At 47.6% G+C, this 17812-nt stretch overlaps 3 protein-coding genes across 3 annotated transcripts; 2 read left to right on the top strand and 1 right to left on the bottom strand.

Moving 5' to 3' along the window:
- Positions 1–230: 230 nt before the first annotated feature.
- Positions 231–14084, top strand: SCP_1702060 (hypothetical protein; the record flags this gene model as incomplete). Its single annotated transcript, XM_027764992.1, has 20 exons — positions 231–599; positions 666–2071; positions 10222–10264; positions 10319–10419; positions 10471–10530; positions 10579–10606; positions 10659–10716; positions 11970–11997; positions 12042–12502; positions 12592–12670; positions 12721–12734; positions 12797–12927; positions 12985–13072; positions 13135–13141; positions 13218–13222; positions 13279–13351; positions 13420–13587; positions 13754–13798; positions 13853–13924; positions 13982–14084. The coding sequence occupies 20 exons, from the start codon at positions 231–233 to the stop codon at positions 14082–14084; spliced, it is 3339 nt and encodes a 1112-aa protein (XP_027620793.1).
- A 276-nt stretch (positions 14085–14360) lies between these two features.
- On the bottom strand, positions 14361–14884 carry SCP_1702050 (hypothetical protein; the record flags this gene model as incomplete). The annotated part of the gene is made up of 5 exons (XM_027764991.1): positions 14361–14399; positions 14467–14508; positions 14568–14674; positions 14774–14822; positions 14882–14884. The coding sequence occupies 5 exons, from the start codon at positions 14882–14884 to the stop codon at positions 14361–14363; spliced, it is 240 nt and encodes a 79-aa protein (XP_027620792.1).
- Positions 14885–15036: 152 nt separating this feature from the next.
- SCP_1702040 (hypothetical protein) lies at positions 15037–17544 on the top strand (the record flags this gene model as incomplete). Its single annotated transcript, XM_027764990.1, has 6 exons — positions 15037–15194; positions 15269–15773; positions 16395–16873; positions 16927–17037; positions 17088–17412; positions 17470–17544. 6 exons carry the CDS (start codon positions 15037–15039, stop codon positions 17542–17544), a joined length of 1653 nt encoding a protein of 550 aa, XP_027620791.1.
- Between the last annotated feature and the right edge of the window lie 268 nt (positions 17545–17812).

The raw sequence follows: 17812 nt of genomic DNA, 5'->3' as shown, positions 1-17812 counted from the left end.
TTGGGTATATATTGGCTGAATGGGCTCGGAGTTCGGCTCTCCTTTGAATAGCCAGATTTTTTCCCCGTTTTTCTCCATCACTCTTAAGTCCCTCTAGAGATAGTTTTCACAAGTTATTAAGGGTTTCACAATGCGAAGAAGAACGATGTGCAAGTATATTCTCCCTTCTAGAGTATTATCGTAGTATATCGGCGGCCAGCCATTTCACACTTTTCCACACTTGTCCTCCCATGCCAGTGCCAACTCATCTCATTGTCGACCTCTCGAATCACTGCTCGCTGACGTTCAGGCTGGACTCCCCTCCACACCGGCCACCTAGGACTCATGGCACTGGTGTTCGCATCAAAGCGGGAGGTGCAGTATTCCAGGAGTTCGCACTGGAGATAGTCAATGAAAGAGTACAGTCAGACATGCGCGCACTGAAGCCAGTGATGCACTCGCCTCAGGGGGAGCTGTCTGAATGCTCTCTGTTGGATATCAGATGGGAGGAGATGATCACGCAGGTGAAGGGTGCCGCACCAACTCTATGGACGCTGCTGCAAGGGGTCACTTACACGGTGAAGCAGGAGAGGCGGAATAAACACAAAAGTCCAGATGCGGTACAATATACATTCACAGATTTATTTATTCACTTGTCGATACTAATTAATTGTGGCTTTGTTCAGTCCATTCTCACTATGATATCAATAGCTTGTTTCTCTCACTCGCACAACCTCTGCAAGCTGCCGAAGCTCTTGACTGTCTACTTCAAGAGTTGTGGTCTGGCGACGAAAGCCTTCAACACGCTACACGCTCTCGGTGTCTGTATGAGCCAGAAATGGGTGTATGCTGGTATCAACGCTCTTGCTGAAGCCTCCCACATTGTGCTCCTCGAGGATATCCATAAATACCCATGGTTCGGATGTCATGACAATCTTAACATCCCATTCAAAGTCTACGAGCAGCGTCTAGGAAATCAAAGCCACTTTGACAGTGGCACGGCTGGTACTATATTCGTCATCAAAAGTCCTGACTCTATTGCTCCCAACAATCAGGCATTACAGGCACAGCTGGCCATTGGGAGCAAGAAAACAATCACATACATGAACGTACTGGGCCTCAAATTTTCTGCTAGTTCACGCATCCATGCTCATGCTGTCTTTCACATTCTCTCCATTCTTGTGCATGCTCCCAAATTTGACCTCGAGTCCTATGACCAAAGTGATGACCCCATCTTCAAACCTCCACCTCCCATCTATCAACTACCTACTGGCCCCAAGCATGCAACTTGCCAGTACATGCTGAATACGGTGCACATTGAAGAGGCATCATATGAAGGGAACGATAAGCTCATGGCTGAATGGTTTCGGCAGCTGAAGCTCAACACTCCAGAGGAACAAAGGAAGACTGGGCTTAAGCATGTCCTTCTCTGGGCTGGTGACCAACTGACTATATCCCATCTCCGCGGTCTGCAGAACTTCCGTGCAGAAGATCTGAACTCATTCGAGCGCATGGAGTACTTGGTCAAGCAACCGGGCTGGCTGCATGCGCTGATGGCTCTCGAGAAGTCATATCATTCCCAGTACTATGGTACTCGTGCAGGACATGGGTTAATACAGGTGTTCGAGCTATTGAAGCGCAAGGGACTTCATTCGCCATCCGTCAAGGGCATTTTCCATCATAGCATACAAGAGGGACTCACGATCATTGCAGAAGCACACATCCGGAACCTGTGGTGTCTTACCGGCAAGATCGAGTCTCTCAAGGACTTGCGCTCCCGATCATCCCAAAAGCTACTTGAACTAGTGTCGTACATTCTGGACAAGTTTGCGTCAACCGCGGCACTGCAAAATCTTGCTGATCGGCCTCGTGACAACCAAGACGATGTTCTGTATCACGCAATCATGTTCAATCGCGATATTCTAGATTATCTTGACCTCACAGATGCTATACAGTCCGGCGATGTTGGCCGGATGGAGGATCAACTACCCCGCATGCTCTTTCGATTTATTGGCAGCCGGAGTTCAAATTATGCGATAGAGGTACTGGAGCTTCTACAGTCCCTACATCGAGAGTGGCCAGATGACCTAAAGTAAGTGAGATTTACAGGGCATACAACAATCTGCACTCGTGATTGGTATGGCACTGAGGGACCTCACACAATCTCAGTTTATTGAGGAGGGTGAACCGATTCAGCATCTCATTTGATGCAGTAGAGCAGCTGCTTTGCTGTTGCGAGATCATTACCTTAGACATGGTGGAAGGGAATGTAACCCATGCCATGGTGAAGCCAGTGAGCAGGTCTGATATATGCGGTGTCCCTGAAGGTGGCGATGGCCCTGAGGCCCAGGAGGAGCATGAAGGTGATGCCTCCTCAAGAACTCACGATGGCTGATGGCGCTGCTACTGCTGCCAAAGTTCACAAGGTTCGCCAGCCTGCCGCCACGGCCAAAAACCCAATGATTCAAATTGGAGGAGATGAAGGTCCGAGCGAGGAGACTGGTGGCGGAGCCTCTGATGATGGTGAAGAGGACGATGTGCACTTTCCCGTACCTAGCAGTGGTGCTGAATGACTGCCATCACCTCCGCTTATGCCTAAGACGAGGAAGGCAGCTGTCACGGAAGGCCGTCCATCAGGTCAAGCCAAAGCACTCCAGGGAAGGTCGATCACTGATGCCCTTCAGAGTAATATCCCCGGCAGGATCACTCGCAGTACTTTCAGTCTCAGCTTACATCTCGGCGATGAGTCATACTGACATTACTGAATAGAGGACGGCAGGGTGTCGGTGAAGAAGGGTGTTAAAAAGGTAAAAAATGTCTTCGTACATTGACTAGGGAGTGTTTCCACTGCAGCTTTGAAGTGTACAAACATTATGAGTATGCTAGGACTGTGTTTAATCCGTACTTTCCATGAGATTCACCTTTTTAGTATGTTCGATCCCGAATTTCCCCCAAATTGGCCTCTAGGTGAGGTTCGATCCAAATTTTCCCCCAAAATAACCCTTTTGGAAAAATGTTATATGAAAATCCCCAAAAATGCCCAAAAAGTGCTAGCCTGAAGATCGAACCTCTTATAGCATTTGCAGTGGTCCTGTCAAATCGCAATGTGCAGTGGTAGGCTCATCCTTCCAAACTGGTGGTACAACAGACTCAAAGGATGTCGCAGGTACCTGCAAACTGGGAGGGGTGACAGAGAACATGTTAATCTACTATGTTGCAACATCTCCCCCTATGGCCCACACCAATAGTAATCCCTGGTTGTCACAGAACTGAACCAGAGCATCCCTGCACTGTGTTCGAGCCTTTTAAACTTCAGTATCTCATAAAACACACCATAGCAGGGAGAGCGCATCAAGAACACATCTGCCATTTTCAGTCAGGAACCGCTACGGCTAAGGGGGTGCGTATTGAAGCAGACCTATATGATTCCGTCCCCTCCCTCATTCATAGGGATCATTTTGTAGTCTGCCTATAGGAGACTACCTAAAGCTATGGGCCAGATCTCATCATCTGTCTGTCTCAGATCTCCTCGGATGATCAGATCCAGATTGGCACATCAAAGCTATCTCACTGCCTCATATTCTGTGACATCATTCATGCTATTAAGTACTCTTGGAATTGCAACAAATACCATTCAATTTTCGAACTTCTGCTATCTGCATTACAAATACTAGCAAATGATGAAGGCAGCAGATGGCACAAATGCATGGGCCAATGAAGAGCACATCAGATACCGGAGACGGGACTAATATCTAAGTTCCTTACATTGTGGGAACATCCGGCAAGTGTCAATAGTAAGAGCCTCCCTTCACGACGCATTGTAGACAGTTTGTTCTCCGCTTCGGGTGGCTTGCAAATACCACAGAACGGCCGAACTCATTTCTCTCTGTGGATATGCTACAAGAGCACAATATTCACGATATCAAGGTGCATCTGTGGGTTGAAATGTACTATATACTTAGTTTTCTCCTTTCGAAACATCGTTCTAGTATACCTTTCAAGTTTTGGGACCGTTCGTGACTTGGAACTACATCACGAAGATCTCTGCCTCGATTCCGTGCCAGCGCAAGGTCAAGGATCATGTAGAGGCAGAGATCAATCACTTCTAATGCGGCAAGTCTCACACAAGCCCTGACAAAGAGGAAGACATTTCACGCCTACAAGCTTCATTTCAGTCTTCGAAGTTGCACAAGTACGAACCCGGTCGACATCTACATAGTGGAGACAAAGTTGTAGACATCATCACACAAGGCTGTAATCCCACGAAGATGAAGACTACATTCCATAACTGGTCTAGCAAGTGTGTTTCGGAACGCGCAAAAATACAAGATTGGGATCCAGCACAGGTATTAACATTCCATTTCACTCGTATCACATACTGACCTCTATATTGGCCAGCGTGAGGTAGATGGCACACTGCCAGGTGGTGGTACTACGGTATCATAATATGGTGGTAGAAATTGCATCACAGGAATGGGAGGATGAACGTATGGATGGACAGATGGATATGCAAGTGCATGGTCAGGGAATATGACAGTAGCATTGAGGTATGCCGCACTGCAATGGGTGAGTGAGTGCACATATCTATGGTCACTGAATACTCAATATTGTTCATAGGCTCCGTAGTTTAGTTCTTGATGGTTCACAGCTGTCTGTCATGCCACATTTCATGCTGCTTGGCGATCTTGCGCTTCGCGATGACTCTGTTCCCGCCTTGCAATATCACGTGCTTGTTTCTTTGCCGCACTGTTCTTCATTCTCTGGAGTCGATCTTGGGCCTTCTTTTCCTCGTGTGCATCGCAAAATCACTGGTCAATAGGTACAAGACGAGCAAGCACTTCTGCACTGTGGTGATCCACGAAGTCCCAGTCTGGTACTTCAGCCTTAATATCATCCATGGTCTGTATGCGGGCGTGTACAGCTAGTTTCTTAAGTATGGCATCCGGGAGCAAGACCTGAGGTCCCCAGACACATCTGCTGTACCTTTCATTCCAGCATTTTCGACGCCATGACAACAGAGCATCTCAGCACTCCTTGAGCAGCGCACCTCGGCGATCACCTTGACGGCGGGCTTTCTTCGGTCCATGAGTCGCAGCAGGCTCTTGAACGCTGTCCGCTGCTGTATTCAGCTTCTCGATCCGAGCTTGGATATGCAGGTGGAAGACTCTCATAGCATCTTCAGCATTGGTCAACATGAGAGATGGATCTGTGGCTTTTCGATGGATGCATACATCGCAGCAGGGTACAGTAGGTTCTGCAATTTTTTGGTTAGTTCTACATGCTGCGGATAAACTGGATACTAAACCCTACGCATGTGAGGAGGATTTGCAAAGTATCTGTCCGAAATATCGCGGCGACACTCCTTACCAATTACCCACTCTCGCATCCCCTCTTCCAGCTGTTTCTTCCACGTGTGATCTACATCTGCCTCATCAGTAGCGTCTTCTTCTTGATCATCGTCTTTAGCATCTTCATCTTCATCTTGATCTCCTTTGTGATGTTCTATCTCATCAGAAACTTCTAGCCGGCCATCATCGTTATCTTCATCAGCTAGGCCCTCTATTTCATAGTCCTCCGCATCGTCCATGTTGACATCTGCATTGTCCATTTGATGGTCCTGGTCGGGACTACCTGCTGCCTCACATCCCTGGTTGTTGATGCTGTGAATGTCCTTCTTTTATCACTTCACCTTCTTGAAGACAGATGGCTCAACTAGGAGGATGACAACTGCTGCTTGACCCAGTCGTCCTGCACGTCCATACCGCTGCAGTCACATTGAGAGCGATAAAGGTACCATGAACTGTACAATCTGCAAAATATCAGAAATGTCCAACCCCTGGTCAATGAATAGCAGATGGTCAGTGGCATATTACAGACATGTGAACGCTCTGACTAGTGCTGTGGCCTCCGTGGCACATAGGATTTTTGTCTTTCCTGCTCGAAAATTGTCCATCGCTTTCTGCCTTGCTCGTGGGGACCGCATAGCATGCACGAAGTCTATTTGATCACGCATACAGTCAAGTAAGACCTGCTGTAGGGGCTTGTATCCGCGGTCGGCAAGGTCTCAGCTGTTGAAGAAGATGACAGTTCGGACCAGAGAGTCTCCGGTGCGCCCTTTGTCTAGTACAAAGTTCAGAGAATCAAGGTCAGACTTAGAACTGTTCATCTGGCAGATAAGAGGAGTTATGTTTCGATGGTCATTGCCAAGGTTTACCATGAAGAAGCGATTCCGCGAGAAGCACAGGCTTTTATGGACTTCAGCGAGAGCATGTGGAGAAAGTGTCGCCGAGGTTGCCAGGAATGGGACAGACAGTGGGAGAAATGACCGAAGTTTGCCCAGTTCCACGAATTTCTCACGAAATTTGTCCCCCCACTGATAGATGCAGTATGCTTCATCAACAACCAAGGCTGCAACTTCTTTTGTGAAGCTGGGTGAGCGCATGAGCCTCGAGAACTGTGGGTGTTCAAGGCACATCTCCGGTGATGTGATGATAAGCCGATGCTTGCCAGCCGCGATCTCCTGCACTCATCACTTGCATGACAGTGCATATACCATGGAATAAGGTACTTACCTGGTGAAGAACACCATTATAAACATCACTGTTAATGGGCATAGCTGTGAGACCCATTTTCTTGAAACGCTCGGCCTGCGCACAGTTTTCTCTCCAAGACTTTGCTGGCACATTGTTGTTGACTTACTTGTTCTCTCTCCAGTTCATTCAGAGGTGATATGACCAGTATCATCTTCCTCTTCCTCTCGTCCGCAAGGAGTGGCATAGCAAAGGGTATAGTCTTTCCGGCACCAGTGGAAGCAATCACAATGCAATCCAAGCCTAGAATAAGAGCCTCTCCCACATCTAGCTGCCAAGTGTAAGGTGTGTTTCCATTGAAGGATACCCGAAAGTTGTCAACGAGGAGCTGGTGAGTAGCCGCAGAGTCATACAACCGAGTTTTCGTGGCCGCAGCATGGGTAATATTGAGTATCTCGTAGAAGTCCAGGTCAGCAAATTTGAGTGGAGCAGTGGAGTTCTGAGGTTTTGATGGCATTGTGTCGCTACAAACTACACAAGGTAATAGACGAGAAGTAGCGGGTGCATACAGTATACCGACGGGCATGATCTTAGCTATACATGTGATGTGACTTGGTCACAGGATCGAGGTTATCTACACCCGCTGTACTGAAGTTCACCAGACGTTCTACCATGGAAGTTGCAATGGTTTTTTCGATCTCTGACATATTAGTTCTTGGTTACTTCCGTGGGTGAACATCTGGAACTGAGACTACTATTCTTCCAGCCGTAACCTGTTTTCATGATATTCTGGGCCTCCCTCGACCTCCACGTGACAAGCCGACCTTCCGGCTAATGATCGTGTGGGTTCAGCTGATGTCACGCACGCCTGGAAAGAGTGGCTCCAGATACTAGTATCTGGAGATGCTGGCCAGTATCTGGGTGCCAAACGCAGCCTAAGGTAAGCAGACAGTACTTGGTACGCTGATGTCCACTGACAACTACTACAAAATGACAAATCCAGATGTTGCAATGAAGAATGATGGAGTCCTGTGGGCCTCAAAATTTGTCGGAGTCCAGAGGCATCTCAGGGCTCTCGAAGAGCAGACACCATCCGTGTTCTGCACGGAGTGAATTGAACATGAGTGGATGACATCTTTGGGGTCATTTCTAGACTCCAGGGTGTCGGTACGCAATGAAATGCTGGAGGAATGCGAGCCATGGGGAACAGATGACAACAGAAGTGAAGAAGGAACAAGTACTGCATCAGGAAAACCCAACTTTTACTTAAAGGTGTCCTTATGTAACTTAAATGCACTTATAAGCCTTAAATAAGGCAGAAAAGGACAAAAAGTTCATAAGTCATATTTTCTTAGAGGCTTAAAAGTCGACTTTTGAGAACTTATTGGCCTTAAATAAGGCAAAAAATGATAAAAAGTCGCAATAAGTGCCATAAGTAAAAGTTGAGTTTTCCTGATGTGTGCCTTGCTGTTGGATGATTGAGTAAATGAGTATCACATCCCGAGACATCTGCCTGCCAGTGTATTCCTCCACTCACAAGCGCTCACAGATGGGCACCACACCCTAGGATGCAATTTCCCAAGATCACTGATTTTCGACCTTGTTGTCTGGACTCTTTGGACAGGTTTGGGGAGTTTCTTGTCAGGATGCGGAGATAAGCGATGGTCTATGTCGACATAGCACTGGTGACAGGAGAAAGCATTGTTAACACACTCAAGTGTAACTTCATTCTGATCCAGAGAAAATAAAGCAAAGAAAAGATTGCATATGTCCTTATCTCACATGGTTTCTAGAAGTCACCACAAGATATCTCCAGACCTGCTGTACTCGTGGCTGCAGAAAAAGACAAGAAATTGAATAAGGTACATACCTATGACCAAGATACATCTCCAGATAATGATATACTCCAGGAACTGCAACTTGCCCGTCCTGATACAGAACATGACCGTGGTCAGTTTTGGACCCTCATTTGTCTGGAAGAGATATGGCATATGACAATAATTCTCAAAATTTCATCAGGTTGAACAGACGACTCCTGGGGGATATTCAGATGTCCTCCCACACAGCATCATGGGAACAAATCCGAATGCTGACCACACCAAAGCTTATGGTATACTTGATGAGCATCATGGATTGCATTCACTGCCGGATAGCAAGTCCTCATCTCTAATCTCTGATTGTCCCAAGGATAGCTGAACCTGGATGACTGTGCCCAGCTGTGCCCTTCGCAGCGGCGAACAGTGAGACCTTCTACTCTATGACATCACCGTCATATTGCGTCCGACTCTGGGGTCCAAGGTTCTTCAAGTTCCCGAGCCAATAGGTATAATGAATGCAGCAGTGGCAAGATGGTACAGCATGAATCTCACAAGAAGACTCGATATCCAGGCTGCATCGCGTATCCACGAACTCAAGCTCACTTTCTGTTGTCATTTTTCACTCATTAAACACTACGAGTTATCCAATGTTAGTCCTCCATCTATCATTCCCCATCATTTCTTCACTTCTTTTAAAACTTGATTAATTTGTGGGATTACTATAAGGGCATGGATACCTCCCTGTTGGTGGCACAAACTCCCACTCATTCCTGCGTAGGCTGAATATCTTCCAAGATATGACTACAAATCTATTACTACCTGTCAGTCTAGGCTCAACTATTAGAGTCGGATACTTTGGTGCACTCATATCCTCAGCATAAGCAATTTATATTTCTGCTATCCAGACTACTTCTACTGATGCAAGATAGATTGTATGGCATAATCTGTGTACAAACCTTTCATTATTTCCGGTCCTCATTCTGGATACCACACACCAAATTGTCATTGCTCATATTATGTATCACTACCTAATCTTAAACTATGCCAACCCGGAGGCTCTCCTTATTTCAGTATGGTAAGCATTACCTGTCATCTCATGTTCTATCTGAATTCAGCCTACAATTGCGATCAAATATCTAAGGAGTATTCCAGTGAGTAACATCCTTTAATACCCAATACAAGATTAATAACAATGTTCTCAGATGGAGATTGTCCTAAATGTATGCCTCAAGTATCCCTTCTCATTGGATGTCAACTTAATATTCTATTCCAGAACCATTGCATGTATAGTCGAGATGTCAGTACCAGCATGTCTATCTGTTGATAAAAATTGTCTGGTACATCCTCCCTTCAGTGCTTGGTTATCACGCCTTTGGATTTGTGCGTCTTTCATAGTGGCTTCTTCATGAAGGACCTCACCATAATTGTTTGTTGAATAGTGAGCAAGAATCGCATTGGGACTTCAATTTGTGTACATTCATTCTCACTGTCTGTTATGCACTTCTGATCATGAAACCAGGAACTTAGCATTACAACCCATCTTGGTGAGCAAGGAGTTGTTCGTACTATCTGGCCAACTGACATTTTCTCCCCAGCTACATCAGGAAAACCCAACTTTTACTTAAAGATGTCCTTATGTGACTTAAATGCACTTATAGGCCTTAAATAAGGTAAAAAAAGGACAAAAAGTCCATAAGTCGTATTTCCTTAGAGACTTAAAAGTCGACTTTTGGGAACTCATGGGTCTTAAATAAGGCAAAAAAGGACAAAAAGTCAGAATAAGTTCCATAAGTAAAAGTTGGGTTTTCCTGATGTACAAGCCTCACCTATTCTATCCGAGGGTGTGCAGTGTGTGTGTCAGTAGTTGCTAGTATCTGACACTCTGTCCATTTTAGATACTTGTCCACAAATCTTCAGGAGTCGATGCTCAAGTTGAAGGTATGTTCAGTGTCTTTTCAGTCTGATAGCAATCATTAAGTAATATACTACCAGGCAATCGGCACTGCATGCCTATGTGTAGCTGCCACCATTGATTCACTCATATCAGGGAGCCTCTGTTATTATCTTCACAGAAATCATACTGGTCTTCACCGGTGAGTATCAGATGCTACATTTGAGCATTATTGATATGAAGTTCACTGTAGGTCCGACGATGTTATTGGCAAACTTATGGCTGTAGTTGTTGCGACTGGTCTCCTCACGATGTAAGTCCCCCCCGTGCATGTTTGCATCAGGATGCTGACCTCTATTAGCCTATTTGTCATCACTGATGCTATTGCAGTGAGAACAATATTCATTGGTGTGAAGCTGCTCTGACTGAATCTCTCAACAGTATATCGCTGCTCCTGAGTCTGAATACATGTTGTTGTTCAATATGATGCTTGGGAAATGTGAGTTCTGCGACACTTCTAGACACCTTTCTTAACTCTCTTTGTGCTTAGTGTATATCAATTCCTTCCTCACATTAAGGCTCCAACTATTTTATCTATTTACCATGTATATATGGTTTATTTAGTATACTATATACATTTATTTATAGTGTGACCTGTACATGGAAAATATATAGTACATAAATAGTATATGGTTATGGGCTGTACAGCCCACATAGTCTGCATATTCCCACATAAAACCAGAGAAAGTTCAGCCAAAAGCTATAGAGATAAGTTTAGATTTTCTGAATTATAATTGTAACTCTAAAATAGGGTTGAAGTGATGCTTGACCAACTTTGGCTCATGTTAAATATTGCCTCTGACTTTCAATAGCCATTATGAAAGTCATTAAATCTTAGCATTTAGTGCAGCTCTCAACTTTCCTAACTGCAGAAAAAATAATAGTAATATATATAGCAAGCTACAGTCTTATCTGAGGTGCAGTTCTGATAATTATGTAAACTATATATTTACCTTATATTTACCATCTATCTACCATATACCATTTATTTAGTGGTTGGAACTATAAATAGATTAAATGGTTGGAGCCTTACCTCACGTTGTAAGTCATGTCACAAGACCTTTATCATAATCCTAATTATACTCTCTGTTACCTTAGCTTAAATGTGCGCACGGTGGTTAGCCGTAGCCTCAACGGGAACCCTGATCACTACTTGTAGTCGATCCCGATGCCCCATTTCACTCCACCATCGCAGTTGTCGTCAAACAAGACTATATCCGTAGTAGTTAAACAGGACACTGAACCAGTATAGCCTCTTGCTCAAATCAACATCACTGACACTAACACTAACGTACCTGCAAACAGGATTCCCTGGGTATGAAAGCCAATCTTACAGCGTGAGCTGCACTGTAGTAGTCATGACCGTCGTGGAATTCGTGTTTTTGCACATTCCATTTTCCGGTATTTCAACATCGCTGAATACATGGTTTGAATCATTTATATATACTATCTCATTGTGGTTCTTGTTCATTCATTAGTTAGTCCCTTATTCCTTTACTATCCAGAGCCAGTAGCCACTGATTAGCGTATGTATATATTTGATGATATGCATTTATGCGTACCGATAGTAATGAGGTGAGGTATCATTTAGTCCGTACTGACTGTCAACGGCATAAGGCAGGATGCACCACCGTCGGGTCGCCTTACGTGCATTCTCCTGTGCGCGATTCATAAATAATGACTGGACTGTAGTTGCGGTCTTGGAGGTCCGTGACTACGCGTAACTAAGTACAAAATATTGACGTCATGTGACCGCTCTAGCAGAACCGTCTGGTATAACAAGTGGTACAATCTCTCTGTTCGCGACTCGGACATGTCTTCGCGCACTGCACGCATTGTTTCTGCTAAGTCTCAAACATTGAAAGCCAAAAGCAATTCCCAAGGCGTAGAAACGTCTCACCATTTCTCGAAGGCGAACGCGGGGAAGTCGAAAGCGGTGAGCTCAACAGAGGAAGAGAAAGGTGACGACGCGGTCGACGTGTCGGGCGACGAGGATGTATTCTCTCTGCACAGTGACGCACTGGACGATTCGGACGCGATGCCAAAGAAGACGCCGAGGAAACGCAAAGCTAAGACGAGCATGAAGTCCTCTCCGCAAAAGAGCCCGTCGAAGAAGAAGCGGCGACGGGCCAAGGAGAGCGATGAAGAGGACGACGGAGACATCGACCTGAAGGATGGTCAGGAGATCGTCGGCGTTGTCGTGCAAGCGCCAAAGACTGGGCGCGGTGCGTGTTTTAATCTTCCGCTGAGGGTTAGCCCCGGAAGTTGCTTATCGTTAACGCCTTGTTTGACTTTTTTACGGTGCGCTCTGTAGTTCCACCGGGGCAGATCTCTCAGAATACCTTTGACTTTCTCGCGCAGCTTCGGAAGCCCGAGTGTAATGACCGCGAATGGTGCGCCCTACCTCCACCATTCCTACCGCTTTATCCTAATCAACGCGCAGGTTCAAACTCTATGGTACGCACACGTTTAGCTTACCGCTCCAAGGAGAAATGAATATACGTTGTGAACATGTACAGAGCCTGTATACCGCCTGGCCGAGGGCGAATGGAAGGCATTCATCGAAGAGTTCACGCCCCGGCTCATCGAGTGCGACCCGCAGATCCCACATTTACCCCCAAAGGATGTAATCCTTAGGATATATCGCGATGTGCTTGCGTTCTCTTTACGCGTCCGGTGGTCTGATTACTGACGCTGTGTCCTGTAGATTCGTTTCAGCAACGACAAAACTCCGTACAAGACAGAATTCTCCGCGGCCTTTTCGCGGAGTGGACGTAAGGGCATCTTCGCACATTGTGCGTCTCTCTTGGCTCTAATTTTTTTTGCTCCGAATCTCGCTGATTCTGGGGTATGATAGACTACGTGTCAGTGCCCTGTATATTGTGTTCTAGTTCCTTGTGGCACTGAATTAATCTGTTTATTTCATTCGTTGTTGATCAGCGGTAGTGCGTTGGCTCTTGCTTGTAAAGGCAACGATCTGCTCATACGTTCGTTCTGGCAGTTGAGCCAGGAGGCAATAGTCTCCTCGCCGCCGGTGCATGGTGTCCTGGAAAGAACGAGCTTGCAACTATCAGGTCCGTCACCTTGGCGTCAGCGAGTCTTACACCCCTACTTACATATGCGTGCATCCAAAAACTCCCAGGAACAACCTTCTTCGCTCCTCCGCGCGCTTGCGTCGAGTGATCGCCGCGCCTGAGTTCGTGAAGCTGTTTGGCCCGCCGAAGCCGAACCTAAAGGGAGGGCGCCAGAGCATCTTCGGGGGAGATGACGAACTGAAGGTCGCGCCAAAAGGGGTTGAGAAGACGCACAAGTGCGTATGCCGTTCTCTTTTCTACTTTACCCGATCGGTCTACTTATCTTTTCTGAGCCTGATTTCAACATTTGACATCCCTTCTACTTCTGATTCTGTGCTGTTTTTGTGTTACTCCTTCTGATTCATCGGGTTTTGTCGTTCGCTGATGCGATCGCGATTTCAGGGACATTGATCTGCTCAAGTGTCGCTCCTTTGCAGTTGTTCATCAGTACGTTCCCACCCTGCACCCCCATGCATTGTGTGTAACGCTATATGCTCGCAGCTTCGCGGACTCGCAGGTCCTAGCGCCGGACCTCATGGATCAATTGTGCGGCGTGGTGAAAATCTTGCAGCCGTTCGTCCATTGGTATGTACTTGATTGTTGCGCTAATCATATCAAAACCTGACTTAGAGGAAGTTTGAATGATCTGATGACGTTGCAAGATGCGGATGACGATGACGAAGAGGGGAGCGGGAACGAGGGAGCGGCTGACGGAGAGGATGGTGAGGACTGATGTTTTGATGACCTGAGTGACTACAAATTGTCTGTTCGCGTTGGATATGCTGTTCTGTCAAGTAATTTCCTTCTGTCATCTTGGTCTAAGGGCTTTGGGAAACCGTGCGTTCCGTTCAGCAATTGACACTGCGCCGATCGGCTTCGTGGGCTCGCGGTATCTCCTTAGCGATGTTGTAGAGTTGTGGTAGCGAATTAAGTTGAGCTAACCAAGTCGTCCACGAAGAGTAATTTGGCACATAACGACAAAGTGCAGTGATATAGACGGGTGAATTCCTCACTTAGCCTCCTTCTGCTCCCTGTACTGTTTCGCCCACTGCGTTCGAGGACGCGTCGGGACGTCAGCACTACACGAGGATGAGGACGAATACTGCAAGACGCACCATCATGGAGGGGATTGACCGTGTTGGCGGGTTGTACCGCCACTAGGGAGAAGAAACGTCAGGAAACTCAATATAACTGCATGGATGGATTGAGAGCGCACCTCTCTATCAGCGCTCACGGTCCACGCTCCGTATGTGATGGCGAGGATGCCTGCGAAAACGATTGCGGTGTTGGACTTCCAGTTTGTCGGGCGCGTCCACCAACCACCTGGTGCACATGCACACGAAATTCGAATCCACGTCGAGGTCAAGGTCGGAGTTACGCTGGTATTAGAATTGTTCTGCAGAGATCATTGAGACGACACACCGGCTGGCGACCACACCTCCTTTGGATAGGGATATCTAGCACCTCCGCCCTGCAATTTCCCGCGTCAACATGAAGACTTTCTCCGCGAACGGATTCTGCGGGACTCACCATGGTCGTTGTCAATGATGTTGCGATGGACAAGTTCTGGGAAAGGCAAGCGAGAGGTGGCACGTGGTTGTATGGGCGTCTGTCTCGGTAGCCCGCTGGCTTGCCAGCCTTTGGCACGCTCTGTGCATTCGACCACTACTATCTCTGGCTTCACCATGCTGGATTCGCTCACACACTATCTCCATGAACGACGACGAGGAATGACTAGGGCCGCGGGGTACGTGGGTGCGGCGTATCTGATCACTCATTACGTCCGTGAGCGCCTGGACGACATCCGCACCGCCGTACTACAAGACCGGCTCGCCCGCGAGAAGTAAGTTAGTGCGCGCACAGGCCGTCTGCATGTTCTCATGCTCACTGGTTCTTATTATTTCATTCATGATGTAGCCTTCGCAAGCGATTCACGCAAAATCAGGAAGATGCGGCCTTCACTGTCATGACGCTGCTCCCTACTCTGGCACACCATGTTCTGACAGGTATGGACGTAGAGGGCGTTACTCAGGAACTACAAGCACTGTCTCGGCCACCACGCGTTCCGCATCCTGAGCGCAACCTACTACCACCGCCTAAGTCGAGCCTTGCATCCAGCGTGGAGCTGTTACAAGACGGTCGCTCAGAAGATGGGTCTGTCTCCATCTCTGGCGTGTCTTCAATACCCGGAGACAGTGCCTTCTCTGACCTTTCAGTTTCTTCAAGTAGCTGGGTGGACCAGTTCTCCTCCGTACAGTCGTCGCATGCCTCGAGAGAACCATCATTGAGCATACCAAATCCACCAGTCTCTGAACATGCACTACGCATAAACTCGCCGACGTTGAATGGTGGCGCGGAACTTTCTGACTCCGTCACGACGACAAGTTCGGCATCGAGCGCGGCGCAGGCTACGTCTAAGTCGGTGAGCGATCCCCCTTTTGGAAAGTCCGTGTGCCCTTGTTCGGTCTTAATTGGAATACTACGAGGAGAGGCCTGGATATTATCTACACAAAGTCTGCCCTCTCGTAGGCTGCAGGTTTCATTCTCATCCGTGTCTCTGGAGGCCTTAGGATGCTTTGGATGTGAATCCATGTCTGGACATTATATCGCGGCTGTTAAAGCACTCGATGCTCTCGTCCGGACTTCGGGAAAGCGGTTTCCCGCTTTATGTGGGGATTGTTTTGTAAATCAGCGATATTTTTACTGACTTTTTGTGAATGTGGGGCGATATGTGTTCTGCGCGAATTTGTTACCCCTGTGGAGTGTAGCTGAGGTTTATCCTATTTGTGAACGGCACTGTCGTATAAGCCAATCACTGCAAATTATTGTCGGTGGGTCTTTATTGCGAGCTTGAGCCCGTGACGAGAAGCCGTGCCAACCTGCTGACCGATTAGCGCACGCAATTGACCATGGACCTCATTACTCTCGGTGTCATTGTGCAGGAGTGCGTTAATATGCTCTGGCCTCGTGAAATCGTAATTTGGCTATGCTTCTGTCAGACCTATACTCGTGCTATTGGTGGATTGTCTCTGACTTTCTCCAGTCTCTTCCAGAAAGCGTTCTCTCGGACACCATGACCTCCGTGACGAGGACCAAGGCGGAACTCTGGCGAGAAGTCAAACTACTAAGTGCGCACACTTCTTACCGCACGCATTTACGGAGTAGGCTCAACTGGTCTTCCCCAGCATTTACTCGCACTCTAACCGTCATTTACTCCGTAACCCTTCTCTCCCTCTTCACACATATTCAGTTAAATATCATCGGCCGTGCCAAGTACATTCAATCCGTGATGCAGCTCGAGCAGGACGAGCGCATGCGCGAAGACCTCGAGTCGGCGTCAATATTGTCACTGTTCTGGGCCAACGGCGACGATGGTGACGACGCGGCACGGCCAGGGGAAGCGGAGGCGATCGCCGAGGACACAGAACGCAAATATCTAACCCTCAGTTGGTGGATCCTCCATGTTGGATGGAAGGACGTCGGCGAACGCGTGCGCAGGGCGGTCGAGGAGGTGTTCGAAGGGTGTGCATACGATCTTTTTGCCTTGATGCTTGAGAGAGTTGACGATCGATCAGAGTGTCGCTAAAGACCAAGCTCGGGATCGTAGATGTTCATCGTCTGATCAGTGACGTCCGGCGGCGCGTCGAGTATGAAGTGACGTTCGAAGGGAAGGAGCGGCGGATAAAGTGCGTACCTTCTAATTATTTCCTGCCTGTTGACCCATTCTGCACCACAGCTTCATGTCTACGCTCCTCCCACCAACGCCGGAAACGCTGCAGCATGTATTGACGCAAGGCGGGATCCCACAGCGCTCTGCCATAGCACCGGACGCGCGTTTCAGCGAGCTGATCGCAGAAATGCGTACATATCTGCACTCTGCGTCGTTCGCACGCGTTCTCGAGGTCTCGCTTGACCACACAACCGAGGTGCTGCTCGTGGGGGTGCAGAAACATGTCTTCGGAGACGCGCCTGGTGGGAGCGAGCGGCTTGCGGCAATGCTGCCTGGCCTAGCGAGGTGGTGCCACCTCGCACTGGAGGGACTGCCGAACGGGCTCGTCGATGTGCGTAGCTTGTCTTTGCTTGATGTTTCGCGGTTTGCTGATTGTTCATACTGGCAGGGTCTGGCAAGTTTGAGGGAGGTGGAGGCATTATCTGCAATAATTTACTCGGACTATGCTGAGCGACTGCGGTAATGCGATCCCTTTGTGCAAGGTACACTCTGCGCTATGCGACCCCATGAACTGAGACAGTGTCATCTACATCCGTGAGGCTCATGGTCGCCCAACTGCAAGAGCACCGGCGTACCGTAGGAGATGAAGACACCCTCAAAATCACGGAGACAAGAGAAATTACACAAGAAGGTGACGAGAACAGCCAAGAACAGCTAGCAAATAGTCGAGGAGAATCTTCAAGTCCCAATCTTAATGCGTAGTATACGCATCACTCGTGATTCAATATTCA

Source organism: Sparassis crispa (genome assembly GCF_003851025.1).
Source record: "Sparassis crispa DNA, contig_000016F, whole genome shotgun sequence".
NCBI classification, from domain to species: Eukaryota; Fungi; Basidiomycota; class Agaricomycetes; order Polyporales; family Sparassidaceae; genus Sparassis; species Sparassis crispa.
The sequence above is the reverse complement of the archived record's forward strand: the minus strand, read 5'-3'. Positions and strand labels throughout refer to the sequence as shown.